At 38.4% G+C, this 24,758-nt stretch overlaps 1 protein-coding gene across 3 annotated transcripts in view; it reads right to left on the minus strand.

Annotated features, from left to right (window-relative positions):
• Nucleotides 1–24,758, minus strand: part of celsr3 (cadherin, EGF LAG seven-pass G-type receptor 3) — a 112,335-nt gene that overhangs the window by 27,641 nt on the left and 59,936 nt on the right. For all 3 annotated transcript variants that reach the window (XM_031286484.2, XM_031286486.2, XM_031286483.2), the window contains 9 exons: nucleotides 21,287–21,397; nucleotides 20,927–21,095; nucleotides 12,163–12,304; nucleotides 10,709–10,829; nucleotides 8,948–9,131; nucleotides 7,825–7,926; nucleotides 7,580–7,674; nucleotides 6,792–7,001; nucleotides 2,203–2,401 (listed from right to left, as the gene is read on the minus strand). In XM_031286484.2, coding sequence (XP_031142344.2) covers nucleotides 2,203–2,401; nucleotides 6,792–7,001; nucleotides 7,580–7,674; nucleotides 7,825–7,926; nucleotides 8,948–9,131; nucleotides 10,709–10,829; nucleotides 12,163–12,304; nucleotides 20,927–21,095; nucleotides 21,287–21,397 — 1,333 coding nt within the window. The remainder of the gene's footprint in view (nucleotides 1–2,202; nucleotides 2,402–6,791; nucleotides 7,002–7,579; nucleotides 7,675–7,824; nucleotides 7,927–8,947; nucleotides 9,132–10,708; nucleotides 10,830–12,162; nucleotides 12,305–20,926; nucleotides 21,096–21,286; nucleotides 21,398–24,758) is intronic.

Below are 24,758 nucleotides of genomic sequence, written 5' to 3' on the forward strand. Positions count from 1 at the left end.
TTAAATTGGTAATAATTTATTTTGACTAAACCTGCAGCTCCAACAGCACATTTAAGACCTCCTAAATCAACGGTTGATAAAACATTTGACCATAACCATAACCACCATTTTCTAATTGGTCCAAAGCTTGACAAGCTAGTAAGTGGTCTTTCAGCTTTCTGACAGCTGGAAATCACATTTGACAATTTTACTTAAATTCGTTAATTTTCTTTTTCTTAACACAACTAAGACAACTAATTTCCCTTTTTATATACAATTTAAGGGGAAACCTAAACTGCTTGTGTCAATAAACCCATTTAATCTCATTTGAGAGTGTGAAGAGCCAATACCAAATACACACACACACACACACACACACATAGTGCGTCTCACTATCTTTGTGGGGACCCATCATTGACATAATGCATTCCCTAGCCCCTTACCCTAACCTTAACTATCACAACTAAATGCCTAACCTTAACCCTTACCCTAACCCTAACCATAACCTTATTTTAACCCTAATCATAAAACCAAGTCTTAACCCTCAAACAGCCCTTTCAACTTGTGGTTTTTTGGACCCCACGAATATAGTTAAACAAGAATACACACACACACACACACACACACACACACACACACACACACAGTAACTGTCGTATTATGGGTAATGGGGTGGCAAACAGGAAGTACATAGTCAATGTGGAGTGTCCAATAATGAGTGAACACTTGACCAAGCAAACAGAAGTGAAACAGCACTCAATACAAAGAGAGGAGAGAGATCACTCAATAATTACGTGTGTGTGTGTGTGTGTGTGTGTGTGTGTGTGTGTGTGTGTGTGTGTGTGTGTGTGTGTGTGTGTGTGTGTGTGTGTGTGTGTGTCCGGTTGGTGTGTGGAGAAAGTCTGTTTTCCAATTTTAAAACTCCATAATCATTTTTGGATGGAAAAAACAAATGGTTTATTGGTAAAATAAAATTGAAGATTTGGCATTTTAATGACCGAAAACAAGAACAAGAAATTATATTGCATTTCTGCTTTCACTGCAGCTGCTAATTCTAGGTGCTCCGTCTGGGGCTCGGCATCAGGCTGTCAGTTTAAAATTATCTAACAGCATTTTAGATGTATTCCAAAGAGGAAGCATATACAGTCAAAGAAGAAAGAGATCAGAGTCACATAGAAAAAAAATAAAAACAGGCAGTTCATGTTGGCCAAGACAGATACGCCTATTTTATATTTTCTTCAGGTCTGGGATTAACTGTATTACCAAACTACACTGGAAGAAGCTAGTGAGGCAAGATTCACTAGTTGGTAACTTTGATGAGTTTCATGAGTTTTGGGTTTATGGTATTTTATAGAAATTCAATCTGTATGTGTAGCTAAGAGCATTAACTGAGTGTGAAATTCATTGTCTGGCTTCATCCCTGCCAGAGCTGCTGCTGTTGCTATTTCAACACCAGGCTCTTGCTGTTGTATGTGGCACAGATTGTTTAACAGTATCACAAACACTGCTAAAGTGACAGAAACACATGGAAAAGAGCAAAATGTACAAGTGACAGGATGCCAGAAACTAAATGACACAGGGCACATGGCCAAATGTGCAGATGTACGCGTGTGTGTGTGTGTGTGTGTGTGTGTGTGTGTGTTTCTGAGAGTTAACTAACTCACTTTTCATACACAGTAAATGCTAAGAAAATGTATTTATAAACATTTTCATTAGTTTTATGAGGTCTTCAGTAATAACAAACTCCAGACTATCAGTGTGTGTCTCTGTGTGTGTGTCTGTGTGCGTGCTTGTGTCTGTTACTGTTGATTGTGTGAATGTGTGTGATTGTGTGTGTGATTGATTGATGAATGCTGGCCAGTGCTACAGCACTTTGGGTTTTGTGTGCGTGTGCTGGAAGCATTAGTTGATGTGTGTGTGTGTGTGTGTGTGTGTGTGTGTGTGTGTGTGTGTGTGTGTGTGTGTGTGTGTGTGAAATTCATGTGCTGCTGCCAGCACTCTGGCTGTGCCACCATCATTTGCATTAGCAGTGTTCATCTCCCGCTTTACAATGAGTCATTCTTGCTGATTTCACAGCAGCGATTTACAGTATTATGAGAAAAACGCTGCAAATCGTGTAAAGATTAAGATTGTATTACTGTCCTAGGCTCTTTTATTGGGTCTGGTTAGATATAAGCTATTGTATTATGTATGTGACTGTGTGTGTAGTCATTCTGAACTCACCTATGTTTGGAGCAACCAGCGCCACAGGATTGAGGTAGGTGAGCTTCATGTTCTGGGCCAGATTCTGGGCGTACTGTTCCAGCAGCTCCGTCAGCTCGGCTGGACCGCCACCCGGGATGTGGTTTTGACTCTGAGCGAGAGCCCGCCAAAGCCCAGAGGTACCAGGACCCAATAGCACACTGCAGCCCCGCACAATGTTCTGCAAGTAGCAGAAAGATGAACAATTAGGTAGTGGTGGTGATCTGCTTTTTCACAGGTGCTTCTGTTTATCATTTCTGAGGAGTCAGTGACCATAAGTGCATGTGTATTTGAGAAGAAGAAAGAAAAAAATAAGATAGAAGATAGAAAAAGTAACAAATGCGTCAACATCCTGGATCAGGAAAGGGAAAGAGACTTAGAAGATATGAAGAAAAGGGATCTTTTTTTCTGGGCAGACACCAGTTTAAACATTCCAATGAATCTGAAGATGCAGACAGTAAAGCCTTATAGAGAGAGCCAAAAACGAGAAAGACAGAACTTGAGTTTGTTATGGTTTCTGGTTGAAGAGACAAGAAATCTGAAAAAGCCTTATTGTCAAGCCTTTTGTCAGGCTCCTGTGACCGGGAACCACAAGAACATGGGGAGAATTGTTAACAGAGCTAAAAAATAACATCCAAACAAGACTTGACCCCAATTATACACAACAATACGTTTTGCCGCAGTCATGTTGCCATTTATGCACAGTGCCTCCATTTCCATGCTTTTCATGAAAAGTTTGTGATTCTGGATTGAAACCTGTTATATATAGTCTAGACTACACAGCCTTGCAAAATGTTCTAAACAAAGAGAGAGAGAGAGAGAGATAGAGAGAGAGAGAAAGAAAGAGAGGGGGGTTGCTCAATATACTTCCTTAAAGTCTGAAGTAGGAAGAACATAGTGAATTGTAGAGGGAGAGGAAGGGAATATCAGAAACAGGGATTGTGGATAAGTAAGTGGCAAGGAGAGAAAAAAAGAGAAAGTGAGAGAAAACGCTATAGAAAGAAGCTTAAGCTTGGCTCAGAGATGCAGGAAACAGAGAGAAAGGTGGAGAAGAAACAAACAAGATAGATGTGATGAAATGGAAAATGGTAGCGAGAAAAAGTGATTGTTGGAATTCAATTCAATTAAATTTTATTTATAGTTTCAAATCATAACAAGAGTTATCTCAAGACACTTTACAGATAGAGTAGGTATAGACCACACTATAATATACAAGGACCCAACAATTCTAGTAATTCCCCCAAGAGCAAGCATTTAGTGCGACAGTGGCGAGGAAAAACTCCCTTTTAGGGAGAAACCTCGGCCAGACCCAGGCTCTTGGTAGGCGGTGTCTGGAAGCAGGAGACAATAATGGATGATCACGAGAGACAGATGCCTAAGTTTTTTTTATTGATTTGTTACAAAGTTTTTAACTTAAAAATGTCAAAAACACTGCTATGAATACATATTTGTTTTAAGTAAACATGCAACCATGCTTTCTGCTTTCTTAAAAATCACATTAAACCCTAGACTGTATAAACATACACAGTCCAGTTTCCATTAATGGCTTCCTCTGAGCATGTGGTCTTGTTTAGAGAAAATCAGGAACTCAAATATACTGTATTACTAAGATTGAAAATAAGCCAATATTTCTTAATGAAAAAAATGTAATGGTGGGTGTTAAGCTCCACACCCAATCAGGCTGTACACTGCAAGAGCTCATATAGCCTGTATTTATCTATTTAAAAGAAAAAGGGTGAAAAACAATGGAGGCAAACAAAAGGACAGAGATGTGAGTTTTAAAGAGGCAGCAGATGACAGGATTACTGGCTGAGAAAGCGGCACACAAAGGCTGACTGAGAGGCAGCATGGATGACAGGTTGGAACATAATGCTAGCCCGATCAGTTCAACAAACAGTTTATATGTGCAAAACGTCATATCCAAATCCTATTTGGAACTAATTAATTTTTTTTTTATCACACATTTTTTTCAAAATGTTCTATGAAATGAATTCCCTTTCTCTTCTTACCCTTTATTTATGCTATAGAGATCCCACTATGAAAACAATTACATAACCAACCTTTCTGGACCATTGTGCAGTACACTGGAGTCACAACAAATGCCAAATGTTTACATATTATAGAACGTGTAATATCTGAATTTCTCTCCCTCATTTTAAAACCCATTTGGCACATTTTTTGCTGTGTACCAGATCTACCCCTATGTTGTGTTGTGTACCCTATCTGGAGGTGCAGTAGTCTCCAGATGGATCTGATCACAGCTTGAACATGAACGATTTCTTTTTCCAATCATTGCTACATTCCTGATGCAAAAACTCTACTTCCCTCCCTGCCTTCCTTTGTTTGTCCTGCAGCCACAGGGCTCTGTTACCACTGCTGAGTTACTATAGTAACAGTGTTCCACATTACCTGTTCGTGCAGCCTAATAGCTGCTGTTAAAAGTGAGGTTACAAGTGTTACCAGATATATTATATCTTTTTTTATTGGTGAGAAAAAAATGGGCTGTCTGCAGCTACACATCAGTGGTGCCAGGGTAAAGCATAGCTGCTTCATTAACTCTAGATGATGAGATGTAGCCAGCACGACTGTTTTAGAGCAAGAGGTTGAGGTTACAAGTGAGGCGAGTTCAGGTTATTGTTTTCTGGAAACTGCAAAATGACAATACAAATCATAACTGTAGTACTGTGGCAACATACAGCTGCTTTCTGTTGCTGTAAACCAGCAAACCAAATGTTAAACCCTAATGGCCATATTTCTGATTTACTGTCAGGTGAGGTGAAACGTCAGTGAAATGCCAGGCAGGAAAAGGTTTTCATTTCACTCCATATAGGATCTCATTAAGGCTACTGCTGTGTTGCTATAGCAACTGTCCTTGTTAGCCAAAGATAATGTATTGAACTGTGATGCTTTTGAGTGCCCCAATAAAATGTTCTTGTTCATTTAAGATTGGTTAGGAATGCATTTTTATGAAACAAAAACAAATGTAAGATTGGTTATTAATTAGATTGTATTTAATTAATCAGCCCATGACAGATGCTGTTTGTAAGAAAAGGGAGTAAAGAAACACTTACACAGGATGGCGTCCTTTCCCTTTTGTTCACAGCAGCAAAACTGGAGCCACAGTGTGTAGGAATTCAGCTTGTGCAACAAGTGTGTATTAAATCCTGCTTTTTATTTAATTGTTCACCTCAGAGGGATAGATACACTCCTCCCTTTTACCCACTGAATTTAAAGAAATACTACTGTTACTACTACTACTACTACTACTACTACTATTACTCTTATAACTACTAGCTGTGTATAGTAGCGATGTGTAACAATGTGTGTATGAATGACAGGGGAGAAAGGTTCTGACTTATTATATTTTACCAAGACATGATATTAAAATTCTCTTCATGAATGAAGATATATGTACACAATCACCAGCGTGTCAATTTCACATCACTGTTTCCATAGTGACTAGCAATTTGTCAATTACTGACACACGAGTCAGTAAATTGAAACACTAGCTTTAGAGGTAAGATGGCGGTTTTATTTAATATCTTCAGCCACTTGTGATGTATGGACAACTTATTTCTTGACAGCCAAATTTGATGTATAAGCTAAATATTTATATAAAAATGAGATAGAGATCTCGGTTAGTGCCTTCATGTCAAAACACCAACATGCTAAAATGATCCTGTGTCAGCTCCTGCATCCTCAACTGAAGCCGTCCTATCAGGTAAAATGAGACTCTGTCAGTTAATATGGGGAGATGACATGTTGCAATATTTCATGAGCTACTGTCACTGCATCGCCATAGCAACATTACTTCCCATTTCAGAGAAAAGACATCTCATTGTACGAGTTCGTCAATGGGTCTGTACCCCATAAAAGGTACACTACATCAATCAAATCGACTGTTTTAAATAACAGCAGCTATTTTATGTCTTCTGGCAGATTCTGTGCAGATTCGTGGTTGCTGGTAGAAGTAATATAGAGTGGAAATCTGGCTTATTCCTTAAAATAACTTAAATATCATATTAATCATTAAGATAGCCATTTGTGATGATAGAATATCAGACCCAAAATCTGTGGTTGGAGATTCTCTCCATAAACTACTATTCCAAAATGTTAATCAGCTTGTTGGTTACACTAGTCTTGGTTAACGATGCCAATTAAGTCTGTCCAAAACGTAGCTGTATATTTAGCATAGTTAGTATATAGCTGTAAAATTGACACAATAAATAAACATAATTTGCAATGTATCTCTCACTGATATTTGAGGTTTAAATGTGAGCATTTTTAATCATCAAAACATTAATACAACTACAAATTCGACAATGTCTAACCTCTTTCTCACAAAAAAGCAACATCCCTAGTTAATGACAAATACTGTATGTCTTTATATATTCCACTGTATGCCACTGTAAGAAACTCTGAAGGCTTTAGCTGTACACCTGCCCCCACTTCTCACTGCTCTCACCCTTCTACGGAAAGGTATAAACAAATGTCAGAGTAAAGCACACAGAGAGTCTGTGTTTGGTAAAAACTGAAAAGAATATTTGAATCATGTGTTTTTTTTTTTTTACCTCATTAAAATGTGCGTCCTGAGTAGCGGTGAGTCCGAAGCCGCTCTGTTGGGTCTCGAAGGTCAGGAGGCGGGACAGCAGCCGTTCGGTGATCTGCAAGTCGTTGCCGTAGAGTCGGGCGGTTGCCTCGGTGACGTCACGGAGCTGGTGGGCAAGTTTCTTCTCCATGATTGTGTTCAGTTCTGTCTCATTACGCTCCAGAGAATCGAGCTAAACATACAGACACCAACAAAACATGAAAAAGTTCATTTACCCCCTTTTTACACGTATTTAAGAATTACTGGGATTTAATATGACAATACTAATATGTATAGAAGCACTACAGCATGTCTACAAAGAGGCATTGTTCTGTACCTCTAGTTAATTTAAAGTTGCTTACACATATACAATGTCCGCATTAAATCATGTTCTACCCAACCTTGTATATTTGTTTAAACAGGAGGACTACTACCAGTCTCCTGGGTCCACAACCTTGTCCACCTCTATCCCTCTTTCTGGGCATTGCTGCCACAAAATGCCAATACATCTCTTTGTTCTAAAAAAGAAACATCAGACTCCTGTAATGGGAGTTTTGAATTTACAAGTTGAGAACAAACTACCAACATAGGGTTTTCAAAACAGTTTGGAGCTGGATAAGGTGACAAACAAATCATTTATCAGCAACAGGGAGGGTTAACCACTTTTTTAATTGATTGGTACATCTTAGATTTGGCCAGGATTCAGCACTTTTCAAAGGACAGGTTTTGGGACCCATGAAGACATGTGTTTAATGATATTGGACTACATACAGCGGCATTGAGCTCCACAAATGGAGGGGAGGTGCAGTTATAAAGGTCTGGTTCCAGCCATCCTCTCTCTAAATCACAGTGTCTGATGGCTGCACCTGTAAGGAGGAGAAACAGGAAGTCTTTTACAAGGTCATGGCATATATAGATTAAACTAAAGTTCAAAACTGACATTAGGCAGTATGTGAGTATATCCATATCTATGTGTCTGAATGCACTCATGTTACTGTGTATGAGTGTGTACGGACCGACGGAGCCTTTGGGGCAGGGCACTGCGGCAGGCAGGTTGAACTTGGTCCGAGGCCACCAGATCCCCTGAGTGATGGTTTTTGGACAACCATCATAAATGACTGCAGAGAGAAAGAACATTCTTCAAAATCATCCTTATCAGTTTGATGAACTTTTCAATTAAGAACATAACAATAAGTCCCTGATAATGTGGACATTTTTTTCTTTTGACTTGCAGTATAGAAAATGAAAATGAATGCGAGAGAATAAAATAGCAGCTTCAAATTAAAGGAAGCAATTACAAGATGGAAAATGGAAAGTGGCAACGCTGCACAGAAGACAACAACAGATACCTAGAATTGACTGGAAGATGTTAAATAGAAGATAAATATAATCAACGGTTTCTTTGTTATTTCAAGGCTCGGACACAAGTTTGACAAACGCAGTTGTGAAGGACAGAATAAAAGAAGAAACTGAAATCCTGTAACACAGTTATAATTAAATACGGTGGAACCTCAGTAGTTCCTCATTTGTATCATTCATTTGAAACAAATGTCTCCATAGATAATTGACTCAGTCTGAATTTTGGTTTCAAATCCATCTTGACATATTTTACATTGTCTTTAAACAGGACAGTTTTCTCTGAGACCACTGGAATTACAATACGCTAAAAGATTATTATGGTATTTCTGCCCAATAACGCCAAAAATAAGTGCCTACCACAGCCTTAATATTAAATCCAGCTTTGCAAACTACTGTTCAAAAGCAGATCATTTTTGTCAATCATTTGATTCTTTAAACCACCAGGAGGCTGCAAGATTGTATCCATCAAAATAAAGTAGTTGGAAGAAAAAGTCATTTTACAAATGTTTCTGTCCCCGAGTCAATAACAAATATGTTGTTTTGACAAGCAATCTTAGTACCTCCTGCTGGGCAACTTACTGTTATGAGCATGCACAATGCAGCTGTAAGATGCTTAATTTCACACAGTTTTTTTTTTTTTATCCAATCTGCAGTGTCTCAGATGTGATGCTGAGCACATGAACAAATTCACGAATGCATAATATAGCCTCCTGATGGGTAAACCAGAGTCATTTTGAAATGCAAATGTCTGAAATAAAGGATATACACAAGCCTTCTCACCTTCACAGCCTGAATTCGTGACCTCAGCGAAGGGGCTGTCACATATGTTGCACTGGCGGCCAATCACGCCGGGCCTGCACTGGCACTGGCCTGTCTCTGGGTCACATGACCGCGAGAACGAACCCACCGGGTAGCAGTCACATGGCAGGCAGGTGTCAGAGCCCCGTGGACGGTAGTGAAACTCCTGAATATATAAACACACACACACACACACACACACACACACACACACACAAACAAGACCAACAGGGTATGCATAATTAGGAAAACTGATCAAACTCAGTTAGAGAAATGTAAAATGTCACAGTGCCAAAAATAGTGTCAGCAATTACATCGCGACATGCATCAGGGCAAGATTTTTCAATGACACAAAAGGGGACATGAAGAGACATGAATACAAGAGCAACAATCCAGAGCCAAGCCAGAGATTAAAGAAAGCAGCTCATTATTTAGTTTGCCAAACTTACATGAGAATATATATTGAGCAACGCATTTTGGAAAAAGAATTATGTCTGTCTGGAGGGGATCTTTACGGGGGAGTTTGTAATTACCAAACGCATTATTATCTCAGCCTGTAGCAGCTTTATGTTGCATTTTACAAGTTGAATTTCACGAGTAATCTGCTGTTGCTTGATGATCCAAGACATGACCAGGGAACTCTGCTTCCAGAGTCAAATCCCCTCAACATGCTAATGGTCTTTGACAACACTTATAAAAGAATAACACCTGGAAAAGGGTAACAATGTTTATAGGAAATGTGTGCTTAACGCAATTAATTTAATTATGTGTTCTTAAAAATAATATATTTTTCTTGAACTGAAGGGCATTAAAACAACAATTGAATTTATTGTTAATGCTTAAGATGTACACTTTAATACCATAAAACTTAATACAGAGTTGTGTGTGTCAGCCTTGACCTAAAAGGCTTAATGAAAACATTCCTATATTGTGAGCATGAAAAGCAGGAAAAGCTTTTATTTCAAGCTTCACTTTTCAGAAAATGAAGAAAAAGGGGCAAAAGGGCACAGGACAACATGTGGTTAAGCGCTTCAAGGGCAATATCAGAGATAAAAGATTAGGGTCAAAAGATCAGATTAAGGACGGGATAAAAAAGGGTTAAACATCCTGGCTACACACAAACATATCAATTTACACACTCGCACATTCACACAAGGCAGAAATATCAATATGTAGGGATGATCATAGTATCATGGTTAATGTAGTTTGTATGTCTAGCTTAGTCTGTCAGACCATCAGGCTGCGAGATGATTACTGTGTGTCTAGGTTAAACCAAAGCCAAAGTGAGCTATACAGTTACACCACTAAAGTCCTTCTAATCCTAACAGTATTCAATGTGATGATGTAAAAAAAAAAAAAAAAAAAAACTTTATACCAGCAGGTCTGTATTCGGTCAATAGAGCTTTGAAAAGCTACAGTCTAACAGCTCTGTAATACGACGGAAAACTCTCTAGTTAATACTAGTCAACTAAAAAAGTAAAAAATCAGCATCTGATGCTGAATCTACAACTGGAGAAATAAAAGCAGGTACTGCACTATATTTGTTAATAATATTTAGATACTCTGTTTCCAACAGCCTTCATCACATCTTCAGCATTGATGCACCAACCTTTCTATGTTAGCCAAGAGTAAAAACATGACAAAATACATTGTTATACAATTTGCAAAGTGTTAGTAAAATTAGCATTATATCCACAAATGCCCGAAAGTTGCCGTGTGTCTATGTGTGTGTTTCCTGGTTACCTTGCACTGACAGTGTCCGCTGGTCTTGTTGCAGTCAGGGTCGAAGCCTTTATTAGCGTCACAGTGACAGGGTCCACAGGTTGGAGATCCCCACCAACCTCTGGGACACTGGTGATCAATCCTACACACACACACACACACACACACACACACACACACAAACAAACAGGTACAATTAGTAACACAAGTGGGTAGAATTATTTTATTAAACTTGTATTTGTTCTTCAAAGGAATCATCTTTCATTCTGACTTCTAACTAATGACAAACTAACTAACTATGACTTTGAAACAAAGAGATGAAAGAGAGACACAGTTAGTGAGAATAGGGCAGACTGAGGAAGCAGAAAGATGGATCAAACAGAAAAAAATATTGATAATGAAAAGTCTAGGGTGAAACTAGAGAGAAAAAGACTGAGGGAGTTTGAGAGAACAGGAATGACACGAGTTCAAAGAATATGCACTTCAGCAAGACATATATGGTAACCATTATTATCCAAAAAATAAAGAATGACATTCAAGCAAAAACACCTTTAGCTATTCCTTCATTTTAAAACCAAAACTGCTGAACTTCAAGCACACCTCAGATTTTATCACTCTGGTTTATCACATGCGACACTTAGCTCTTTCATTCTCTTTGCTCACATCTCTTTTATTGTGCTCTCCGTCTGTTCTCAGTGTTTAATGGATCACTGAGGAGTTCACAGTCAATGCAGATTCTCGTGTGCATGTCTTTATTGCTCCTTACGGGGAGTTTAGGAGAGGTAATACAGATATCAGCGATCTCAATAGAATATTAGGAATGACACTATTTCTCCAGAGATTTTTTTGTTACATCTCCCAAAAGAATCTCTTTTCCAAGTGAAGCGTCTCTCCTGGCTGCATATATTTGGCTGCTAAAGGGCTCAAATGATAGGACAAACTCATCCAGAGAGCCAGTCGCTTTGTCTAATCATAACTGGGGAAGGAGGAGCATAGAAACAGGCTGGGTCTTAACAGGAAGCTACGCTGGCTGTACTCTGATAAATAGCCTTTCCTAAATGAGAATTTAGATCAAACTGGGGAAAATTAAAAGAGAGAGTAGACTTATATTTCATCAGCAGCCGGCAATGTGTGTCTTTGTGAAAAACACACACCAACTAGGTCAAAGACAAGACAGACACACACAGAACAGATCATGAGATAAATGTAAAGCTGTGTGGATTTCACAGGCAGGAAAGAAGGGAGCATGGGGTGAGGTCAGGGTCACGCTCGCTTCACACAGTGTAACACACACACACAGATAACCTTGGTGTGTGTACATTGTTTCGTTAAGTCTACACTCATTCCACTGTGGATTACATGCAACGCTGGAGATGTGGGACAACAAAGCAGAACTAAATCCACCAAGACATACACACACAAAACAATGGAGTATGTGTGTGTGTGTGTGTGTGTGTGTGTGTGCGTGCGTGTACCTGTGTTGGCAGTACTGCCCATAGTGGTTGTCTCCGCAGTCACAGATGTATCCATGGGAAGAGCTGGGCTTCCTGTGGCATTGAGCCTCGTTTTCACATGGATTCAGATGGCAAGCGTCAGTGCAGCCTCTCCCGTAGTAACCTTGGCGGGAGAGAGAGAGGATTCACTTCACAATCACTGCCACCCTGACCCTACTAGTCAAATACAAACACCACCTAGCAAAATATGCTGCCCTGTCTCCTACAAATATGTTTATATAGTATAGAACTAACTTGCTATACCAGTCACATGAATTGAACAGTTTGTAGAAACAACATCCACACAGTCCTGATGAAGCGAATTCTAAGTTCAACTTAACTCTTAATAAAAAACTAAAAAAAACAGCTTTTAAAGCTATGGTGCATAGTTTCTGTCTTCCCCATGAGGAATTCTAAGTAATGACAACAAAACTGTCGCCTCCACATGATACAAGCCTTCCGTGATTGCGCACCACTCCCCACCCCTCCTCCACACAGTTGCTTGTAACCAAGGAGGACACGGAGGATTAAAAAAACATGATGGACTCTTCAGAAGAGGTAATTATCTTCACTCGATTTTCTGCGCGTGAAACTCGCCGGACGACACCATTTTCTGAACATAGCCATACTGAGAAATACAGAGAGAGTTGTGTGGAGCTGATAGTCTTAATTAGCTTTGTATCAACTGGCAATGGCTTGAATGTAAAATATCAAGAATTACGAACAATAAAGCTTTAAGGGGCTTTACAGTATACATTTTAGTTAATTTTACATCTACTTGACCTAAATATTGGAGAAGTACATCTGTTTGATATTCTTTTACCACTGGAAATAATGTATTAAATATGTTACTTATTTTGAAAATGAACTTATTTTGAAATTAATCAGAGACATAAATATGAAAAAGGCACAGGCATTAACAATGTCTGTGAAGAACTTTCTTTGCATGTACAATGCTTGTGAATGAAATATACAGAATGCTGCTTTCCCATCCATGTACCAGAAATAATAACCTGTCAGTTCACAAGTAAATATCTCAAGCATCAAACAGCGATTATCACAAGCGTCCCTCTGCCGACTCACTCCCGCTGGGCCAACCACTGGAAAGCAAGCCACAAATGTGTATTCCAATGCTGTCGTTCACTCAAAATGAAACACAAAGCAACAGAAATGATCACCACTTCTCTAGAAAAGGAATTAAAAAACATATTTCAATCCAGCCACAAATATAACAAAACAAGTCAAATCTGAGCATTAAGGAACATTACAGCATAGTGAACTACACAAAAAGAGGCGCTTCTGCTGCAATTTATGTAAATACACATACACACCTTGGGCTGGGAAATAAAATAAGTCTAGATTAAACAATCAAATCATCACAGAAACAAATAATTGACACATTAATTGATAATGAAAATAATCTTTAGCTGTAGTTTTAGTATATTTTGGATAATGTCTCTCCATAATAATAGCCCATACATGTTCAGGTATTTGTAATTTGTACAATACTGAGAGTGTAAAGTAGCATGTTGCTAGAGCCAAACAAAAATTGGGAAAAATGTGAAGGCAAAAAAAGTTTAAACACCCCTCAAACATAATAGCACAGACATTTGCCTCAGTAAAAAAGACAGCACACTTCAACGAGCCACTTCAACACAACGTACAACACACAGATTCCCACAGTACACTTCAGTATGCGCCGGTGTAGCACGGTGAACGAAGCCGTCATACACTTCAATGCAATCCCCAGACACTCCACACAAACACACCAGCCTCTAATATGTTAATACAGGTCAGCACAGAAAACACCTCTTTAATCTAATGACTAAAGCAGAGTGCTTCACACACACTTTGGGGTGTATTTAGCACAAATAAAGAAGGCCTCTCACCCAGACCTGCTATTAATTTAAATAGAACATAATTGTTGTATTTAGTTTTTTTTTTGTTTTTTTTTTTGCTGTATTAATAGTTGAATTAAAATATTATCTGACTTAAGATTCCACTTTCATGCTGAGATGGAAATTCCTAACATGCATACATATATCCATTATTTGAGCTGCTTCCCAACCACATAATTATATTGTTGATAAAGGTTCATAATACAGTATATACATGTAATCAAAATAAGTTAATTTTTACTTAAAAATATAAAAATATTAATAATAATAATTTGAGAATACCAATTTATTTCAAGATATCTAAGATTTTGACACGTATTTTGATCTCATCATGAATGCATCATTACATCTTAAGTGTCTATATATGATATAAGATATCAATAATCCTATTTATTGTTTTGATTGTTTGTCTTTTTGAGACTGTCAATAATACAAACATTCTTTTTACGCTTAAAAGCCTCACAACCGCTCCAAGATAAAATACTCATTATTATGCATATCAATAGTAACCATCAAGTGAAAAACAGAAAACAATGTAATCTTTGAAATAAGATATTACATTTTGCCCAGAGCTTTCTCACCAACAAAAAAAGATCTGCCTCACATGCAATCACCTCCTTCAGCAAACGAGTTCTGCTTTCAGGCCGGCTTTTTAAATTTAACAGCATTGAATAAAAGGAGGTCTCTATAGACTGAAGTGTGAATGAAGTGTGTGTGCAGCTTGTTGGGGTCTGCATTCCTCCCTATGGAGCTGACTAACGTGTGAGGTCTGCTTTCACGTGTTCGTCTTTAGAAAAAAATACAGAAACCATTCTGCTTTTCAAGCCTGTGGCCTTGGCTGCAGCTTTAGACACACACAAAGTTTCCAATGACTCCTATTCTTTAAATATCTCTCTCTCTCTCTCTCTCTCTCTCTCTCTCTAGCTTATTCTGATCTTTGTGAAACTACAAACCCACACATACTGTACCTAGCAAAATAACAAACTCAAACACACTGGCTTTGTTTTTTTCCATTTCATCTACCGTTCTCGTTCTTCCTCTCTCTTGAAATTATTTCAAGAATTATACAAACAACAGATTAAATATAATCCCAGCTATTGTTCAGTTTCACAAATTCTTTTCAAATACAAGGGCAGCGTTGTGTCTCTTATTTGTTCTCCATGATCCCCCAGTCTCCAACTCCAAGTCTGTTGGTCTCCACTTCTGCTGCTTTGTCTCAATCACTCAACCATCTGCTATCTACCCTATACATCTTTATGCTTTCACCATGGCAACTGAAGGAGAGAGGCGACAACAGCCTTGGCTGTTTTCAGACGTTTATAATGACACTGGCCTTGTCGCAGAGAGAGAGAAAAAGAGAGAGAGAGAAAGAGAGAGAGAGAGAGAGAGAGAGAGAGAGAGGCTCGAGCCTGTAAGAACAAAGAGCTGTAAATCATCATCAATCATTTGTGTACAGTATGTATGGTTTTGTCTTTCACAGTCAGGGTCCAGGAGCTTCCTTGAAAAGTTATGCTTCTCGAGCTGTACACATCTAGTGTCACAGCTTTGCGTCTGTCTTTGGACATTTTATTATACACAACACCAACTTGACTTTTCCACAACAGCACAATCAGGAAAAGAAACACGAGTCGTCTGTTCACTGAAACATCCATTCATCCTATGTCTGCAACTGTCCTCTCTCTGACATTGGAAAGATTGTGGATGTCAGAAATATCCCATAAAAATGTTTTGGTGGAAAAAACATTCTAACCACAGTTAACTTTGAGTCCAATGACTGTGTTATATGAAAGTGCTCTCACCCACAGCGATGAACCACATCAAATTATAATCATCCATTCAGTGGGTTTGAACAAGACATAAAGATCCAGTTAAAGGCATCTTAAAATGGGTTAGTCTGACAACTTTCAAAGTACTCCAAATGAAGTATCTTAAGTGGCCAGGATAGCTGAGTTGGTAGAGCAGGCGCACATATAGAGGTTTATGCCTCGACGCAGAAGGTCCAGGGTTCGACGATTTCCTGCATGTCTTCCCCCTCTCTCTCCCCCCTTTCATAGTTGTCCTATCCATTTAAGGCAGAAATGCCCAATAAAATAATCTTTAAAAAAAAATGAAGTATCTTAAAATGGGTTAATGTGACGAGTTACAAAGTACTCCAAATTAAACAACATACTGTAGAAACATTTTCTGGCCTGACGCTCAACAGGACAACATTAGGAAACCTTTGTAATCATAGTTACAGTTAACAAATATGTGGTTAAGGTAAGGGAATGATCGTGGTCATGCTTTAAAAATAAAACATTGACTGTCGGTTGGAAACGAACAGCGTCTTCTGGGTTAAAAGTCAGAGGTTTTGTTGAACCATCAATCCACCCCGACCTCCTCACCTTACTTTCTCCTTTGTTACCATCATAATTACTATTGCCGCTAAAGGGCATTGTCACCTGAACATAAACATATGTTGAATGGGGCACTTGTAAAAACGACTGATGCTCTCGTTCTTCTTAGGACAGGTTTGAAATGTATAGCATTGTGTTAAACTTGGCCTAATAGTACCCTTGAAATCCAGAGTTCTCGCGAGAGCACAAGTTGAATTTGCTCAGCGATCTAATAATAATAATCTTTCAAATTTGGGTCTGGATTTCCAGGCTAGCCTAATAGCATTGTGTTAAACTTGGCCTAGTCCAGTACTATTAATGGATGTTCGGTTACTGAAATAACAGGTTGTTATTGGTGTTTAAATCTCAGATATCGACAGTGTGGGTGTGTTTGATTGTAAAACTTTGTACCTCAAACACGAAAAAAATTGACCTATTTATATCTTGACAATAATGTGTTCAAAATTAGTCTTAACATGCCCCAGAATTGTCTGTGTCAGTGTACACTGAGTCATCATACAAGATAACTTTCTTCAAATAGCAGATTTCAAATGTTAAGAAATATCTCACTATATCTCCAACGTACCATTCATATAGCTGTACAAGTGCCAAATACCTGTACATTTTTTGTTTCAATATAAAAACTGATCAATAAATGGCATTCCTAGGTGAGGAGTCATTTTTCATAGAGAAAAACCTTTCCCTGATTCAACACCTTGAGGATCTGGCATCTACTGTAGGTTGGAACACAGAAAATACAGCTTAAAAACTCCTAAATCTCTTCCTCTTACTCCCAGAGGGTCCGAGCTTATAATACTACAGCTGCACACCACAAAACAAAAACCTCATATAATGCACTTTTCTGATAAACTCCAGAGAATATTTATTTGGCATGTTGTTTTCAATCACTATTTTAATGCCAAAAACAGGAAACATTGATAAATGGCTTATTATTACAGTAAAAGCGGTTAGTTCCTGAACATGTGTTTTCTACATGTGATCAAGTTGTTTTTCTAAACAGCTCAGGGAAATCAAGATTATATAAATCAACATGGCTGTAATTTATCAGATTAAATTAAAATTTTCACCGCTGTGAATTAGCCTGTAGCAACTGGCAGCAACTGTCACGTAAACACACACACACACACACACACACACACACACACACACACACACACACACACACACACACAGGCTTATATACTGTATATGTACTCAGAAACAGAAGGGCAGATGTCTCTGTGCTTTTTCATGCACAAACTTGTCTTAGTTTGTGTGTGTGTGTGTGTGTGTGTGTGTGTGTGTGTGTGTGTGTGTGTGTGTGTGTGTGTGTGTGTGTGTGTGTGTGTGTTTTCTAAGAGTCTGTATTGCACGAATCAGAGGCGCTAAAACGCAGTTGCATGAGAGACCCATTGGGCTAGTTTCACTACGAAGCCAAAACACACACACACACACACACACACACACACACACACACACACACACACACACACACACACACACACACATGAAAGGGAATTATTTAATGTGCACCTCTCTCTTTTTTTTCCTCTCTCTGCTTCTATTAAACTTTGATATGATTAGTCTCAAAGCGGCATTCATTGTCTAACAGTCTCCATTTTTAATGCTGTTAGACAATGATGAAAGATAATGAGAGTGTGTGTGTTTACAGTAAATAAGTGCATGCGCATGAAGTTTGTGCATATGCTCTGTGTGTGTGAAGGCTTCAGTGCGTGTGATTGTAGCCTCTCTGCGTGTGTGCTCAATGTTAATAAGCCAAGGTGTTAGCATTAGCTTGCGGGGTGGTGCAGGATGCTACAGGGATAGCAGCGCCTCTCTGCTTCCTCCTTCACATGCTGTCAGGCCTCAGGCTCTCTCACTTTCACAAACTGTGAAACAGACTGTGTATCCTGCACGAAACACACTCTCTCTCTCTCATTAATTCCTCTTTCAGTCCCTCCACCTCCGCTTTAATCTCATGCTCTTATTTTCAAACTTTTCTTTCTTGAAAAACTTTCCTCTGATTCCTCTTCTATCATCTGGAGGTAGACACTAAGCTGGTGGCCTGCAGCAGCAGGACACATTTAGTTTGGTTGTTTGGTCACAGAGGTGTGACAGAGTCAACTTTTGTGTTAAAATAGTCTTACCTTACATATGCAGACATTTGCATCTCAATCAAGCCTCAATCAAATCAAAGAGTCTACATGGCCAAACGAAATTACAAAGTTAAAAAGTATAACGCGTTGTCCTGATTCTCTTCTTTAACTCTTCCTCCTAAATTACATGTACATTTACAATTTCTTTGGTACTCACCCAAATTGACTGTGTATTGATAACTGCAGATGAAGCATTGGAACATTATCAAATATTTTACATATAATGGATGACTAACTGTACGTTATTGTGCATTAAATGAGGGAACATTTGGAATTTAATTACGAAAGTAATTTTAGAACCTGTCCAGATGGTAACAGGAAATCTACAGATGTATCTCAGAAAAGATGTGGGCATGTTAAGATGTGTAGATGGAAGATGATGGATGGTAAGAGAGAGAGTATCAATATCATGACAAACTAGTATGAAAAAGTTGACTGGCTACTTTCTCTCTCACTCTGTTCTGGTTTTGTCTTTTGTGTGGTTCTGCTATTCAGTTTCTTGTCTCATCTGTCTTTTAATCATAAATATAAATAATTTCCTTTAATCATCTCTGCTTGGTCAGTCTAGTCTGTTTAATCAATACCCGTAGAACTGAACTGCAGCTGTTGCATTAGTTGCTGCTAATAAAGCTTTAAACAAATATCAAATATCTTCATCCCCTGCTTCACTTTCACACTTCTTTCTCTGTTTTGTGTGCATCTGTCATTTTCATTTTCTCTCACTTCTATGATTTGTACGTCTCTGTGTGCATTGATGCTAGCTGTGTGTGGATCTATTCCCAAACGTGTCAACAGTGTTTTCAGGCTGTTTGATTTGACTTCCTCGTGCACACTTTCTTCTCTTCTTTCCTCTTGCCTCAAAACTTTTGGTGTTTATTTAACACTACTTCTGTCAACCCCCTCTTTCTCTTAATTAATCATTAACATATTCAGTCTCTCTGTTCCTCCTCTGCCTCTTTTTCATCTTTCTATAATTCTCTTTCTCTCTCACTAATTCTCTCTATAGAGTATATGTTTTTTTCTCTTTTAATCAGGTCTTTCTCATCCACATTCATTCTACCTCATTACATTCTTCTGACTAAGGAGATTTTGAAAATTAGCCTGCAGTCAGTTCTTTCTCTAGTCTCTTTCTCTCGGTCTCAGGTGGATGAGAACTCATTATGTGTTCCCAAATATCTGTTTAACCCAGTTAGAGCAAACACCTACGCAGATATGGCTGCATTATAAATCCCTTTTTCTGTCTCTCTAAATCAGCTGGCTTCTTTCACCTTGTCATCTCACACATCTTCTCTTTCACATCCAATGTCCAGAGTGTGTCAAATATTAGGATCATTTCCCTAACACAGAGGTTAGCACGCATGCAATTTAACTTGCATGACTTAAAGTGGTAAATCGTTCTTGGCTGTGTTACTTTGCCACTTTATTTAATGTATTTATTGGCAAAGTCAAATCACGACGAGATGCAAAAGATTAGCAGACATGCCAAGTGTTCCTAGCTTTAACTTGATAAGCCTTTTTGCGTTGTCAATTAATCACCTATTTTTATATGAATCGATGAATTGTTATATAGTGAAAAATGCTTATCATAACATAATCTTCAAAAATAGAAGAAAAAAAGAGATAATCAGAAAATCCTAACTCTTCAGATGGAACCAGAATGTTTCGCATCCAGACTAATGATTAATGATCTAAACCATGAATTGATTATCAGAATTGCAGATTTTCTTTTTTTTAATTGATTAATCGATTAGTCGTTTGTTAACAGTAACTAATATTTCCAGCACTACTGAGTAGTTTCAAATGAATGAGGTGTTTTTAAACAGCAAAATCAGTAAAGGGACATTGTTCTGCCAAACTTAAATGACTTACTAATACAGTATCAATTATTTAAATCATTTTTTCTATCTTGTTTCTATCAACTTTTTTTCTTTTTGCCTCTTATCCTCACACTGATATTACAACACGGGCTCATACATCAGACACACAGCTGTAACATCATTATCCATTATCCACCATATCACTAATGGTGCGTTTAGACAAGAACTGACATGGCTAAATCTACTCTTGAGTAGTTGCTTTTGCTGCTGCCAAGCAGCACCCCTCCTTCTCTGCTGCTTATATTATTATGCTGTGCAGTTACATAAATGACAATATAAACAATCAATTTTGTCAATCTCTCAAACTGACTGGACATTGGAGAGTCTCATAATATTGCATGTCAATTCATGACTGGAAGTGGATAAGTTGTGCCCCCCTCGTCAAGCATAGCATCATCAAACGTGTCCACCACACCAGCATCATCTCTCAGTTCACTCACCAGGTTCACACATACAGGTGTGCCGCTCCCATTGGTCAGAACAGCGGCTGTGGCCAGGACAAGGAGACGAGACGCAGGGGTTGCCAACATTACAGCCGGTCTCTACTTTGACAGCTCTTGACGGGCGTGGCAGGGGAGGGGTGTCAGGCCGTACACCCAACCGAACGCCCTGTAGAAAAAGAGAGAGGACTATGTTACAGAGGGTTACACAAAAGAAATTGGCAGCTTCATTCATTTATTGAAATCAGTCTTTCCTAAACTCGGTTTGGAGCACATTTCTATCTCTTATCTGCCAATATTTCCAGCTTCCCTCCACCCATCCATTAATAAACATAAAAAAATCAATTCATTTATCCTCACCTGTATGCATCCTTTTATCCCGTTTTGAACCTCTCCAGAGCCCAGCACTCCTCCCACATGCAGATGTTTCACCTTCAAACCATGAATCTCATTTCCCACTATCACTGTTCCCTAATGGGGAGAGAAAGAGGGAGAGAGGTAAGGGGACAGACGGAGACAGACAGGACAAAGATTATTATTATTAATAGCTGTATGCAAATTGAATACCTGAACAAAGATACACAAGAAACACATTTGACTACTGTTATCTGACAACGTAGAAGAACTCGGTAATAGATTGATATGAAAATATCAACAAAAAAATTCATATTTTATTAGTTTACAGCATGAAAAGCATATACAGTAAGCGAGAAAGAATCAAAGAAAATACAAATGCTTTTCAGAAACATTATTGATTGTTCCTTTTTTCTGATTACCTGGATAACTGGAAGTTTTGTTTCTTCTATTTTTTTCATTTACCACTATATCATGTAGTAGTCAGGTTAAAATGACGCTTATGTCAGTGGAAGGGAGGAGAGGGGAACTGTAGAGTGAATGATTGACTTTATTAAATTAAAGAAAACAATAACGCAGTTATTATGGAGAAGGTCAATACTCAACTGATAACACTGACAGTGTTGTGAAGCAATGTTGACAGCTTATCTTGCAACAACCATGAAAAAATAATCAATGAGCCCCGGTTATCACCGTTTCAGCAGCAGTGGAAGATGCCAAAATGGAGGGTGAGATCTGACTGATAATAGCTACACACATGCCAAAAACTTCCAAAGGTAATTATTGTTTAATTGGCAGATGCAATGTTTAATCAGTTCATATTTAAAAATGTTTTCTGCATCATTTACTTAGTGTATTACTTGATGCACTTTGAAGAACAGCCTGTTGAACTATAATTAAAAAAGCATAATTTGCTGTCAGATAATTTAAGAATAAAATTAAAATGAAAAACAAAACAAAACGTCATCAAAGATGTCAATAATACACAGTGTTTGCTTTTCTATGTGCATGCTACTGTCACATATGTACATTCCTCATATGAACACATGTACACACATATCAACCAGACATCATCTAGTACAATTTGACACATTAATCCGCTACAGATTAGGGAAACTAGGATTACCAGCCCACATTTTAGAGCGACTGAGGCCATTCAGGGTTATAAAATCTGTGTGTGTTGTAAATATTTGTGTGTGTGTGTGTGTGTGTGTGTGTGTGTGTGTGTGTGTGTGTGTGTGTGTGTGTATCTGTGTGTCTGTGTGTGCAAAAGAGGGGATGAGAAATTGTGGATGTATATTTTATTGTCTCCTTTACTCGGATTATAATGTGACTCAACATTTTATTTGCAACAGTTCAGGAAAGAGCTAACAGTATGGTTGTTGACGTCTGAGTGCAGATATATTACGTACAAGACAACTGCAAAGGACATCAGGATCATTTTGAACAAGGTCTATCCCCCTAATTGAGCAAAAAATCAGCTTCTAAGAGCCCAAAAAAAGGCAGGTCAGAATTCATTTGAAGTCATTTCAAGTGATGTTACCAAATATTTGTCTTGAACTATTAAGTCAGTTGTGGCGATAAACTGTGATAATATCACTGGTTTCCAGTCGAAATGTCGAAATCCCCAAAAAATTCTGGATTCATCGTGTCATCCGGCACATTTTATCAGACCTCGGCTGCTCCAAGCCACAAACCGTTCATCTAAACACACTGCCCACACAAAGATGACACAGAGCTGGATTTAATTCGACAAAGTATCCCTTTTATGTAATTTCAAACTAGTTTGTGGAAAATTTCTAAAACCATGCTGAGGAATTATTTCATGGCATGTTAATAATCTTTCCTGCTTTGACACAAATATGATTTAAAGATTGAAAGTGAGATTATATGTAAATTATTTGATAATTTGCTAATATCTTTTGCAGTGATCTCCTGCAGTGTACTGACTTATAACAGGAAGTGAGGTAGAAGTCTGTGAAAATGGAGATATTTTAGATTAGAGGATATTAAAAAGGATTTCTCACCTTCATTCATATTAAATGCTTACAATTCCAATTCTATTTATTAGACTGACTGCAAATTTCAGACAGCAAAAATAAATAAAATCAAAGAATTAGAGCTGAATAATATTCATTAACAATAAAATGTATTGTTAAAGGGGTGATGGAATGATTATATAGGGTATTTCACACTGTTCCTTAAAGCAGCCATATTATGCTCATTTTCAGGTTCATAATTGTATTTTAAGGTTGTACCAGAATAGGTTTACATAGTTTAATTTTCTAAAAACACCATATTTTTGTTGTACTGCACCGCTCTCTCTCACTGCTGCAGATCCTCTTTTCAGCTGGTCTCTGTTTTAGCTACAGAGTGAGACCTCTTTTCTTCTTCTTCTTCTGTACTATCTTTGATTGTACTGCATATGCGCAGTAGCTCAGATGTAGATCATGTCAGCTAGCTAGCTCCATAGACAGTAAAAGAAAGGCTGTTTCTACAACTTCGGTCAGTTACAAGGCAGGATTAGCTGGGAGACTTCTAAATGAGAGCGCGCATGTAAGTAGTTCTTTTGTAGATTATGGTGAACTTGTGTGTGTTGTAGCAGTGCTTTGCTATTGAGAACGAGGTAGCATGCTAGCATTAGCATTAGCGTTAGCATGCTAACGCTACGAGCTAATGGTTGCGGTTAGCCTGCTCGTTTCGGCTTGTGACATCACAAGCCGTGCCGATTCTGAACAGCTCACCCAGAGACTGAAGGCAGGACACATTCAGAAACTGTATCTCACTCTAAACAGCATGGATGGATTTTTTTCAAAGTTTGTATGTGTGTGGAAGCACCAGAGACACAACATAACACCCCAAATCCCAGAAAAAGTGTTTTTTTCATAATATGGGCACTTTAAGGTCTCCTAATAGGGTATGTAACATTGGTTGGGCTGAAAATTGCCAAAGTGCTATTCTGTGGGCCCTTAAATACCATGTGAATATGGCTCTATTTGGAACAAGAGCTTTTCTTCCAAATATGGTATGCTCATGAATATTTAGATGAGCTGCGCGCTGATTGGTGAGCGAACCACATACACATACATTGGAGACGAGACAGCAGGTCTCATATTTCAGACACTGCAACGTTATACATTGTTTATCTGCTATTTCAGGGGCCCGCATCACTGGAAGATATTGATTGACAGCCGGGGCCCCTTATCACATTTTCATTACTCGCGACAATTCCAGCAGTCCCACTGACCAAGCGGGAGTGAGAACGGGTCAAATTAATTTCCTTGTTTCTGTTATGAAGACGAGACGTGTGTGACTCGAACATCTCACATTACTAACAAAACGTACAGCGAAAGAACATTTCAAGCTGTCCTGCCAACCTGTATACATTTTAACATAAATGCACGCTGTAACAATTTTTCACTCTAAAGTCAGCGGCCACTGTTTCAATACTGTCGGCTCTCTGCAGCGGGCGGGGCTG

The sequence above is a fragment of the Sander lucioperca genome, chromosome 12, assembly GCF_008315115.2.
Source record: "Sander lucioperca isolate FBNREF2018 chromosome 12, SLUC_FBN_1.2, whole genome shotgun sequence".
Lineage (NCBI taxonomy): Eukaryota > Metazoa > Chordata > Actinopteri > Perciformes > Percidae > Sander > Sander lucioperca.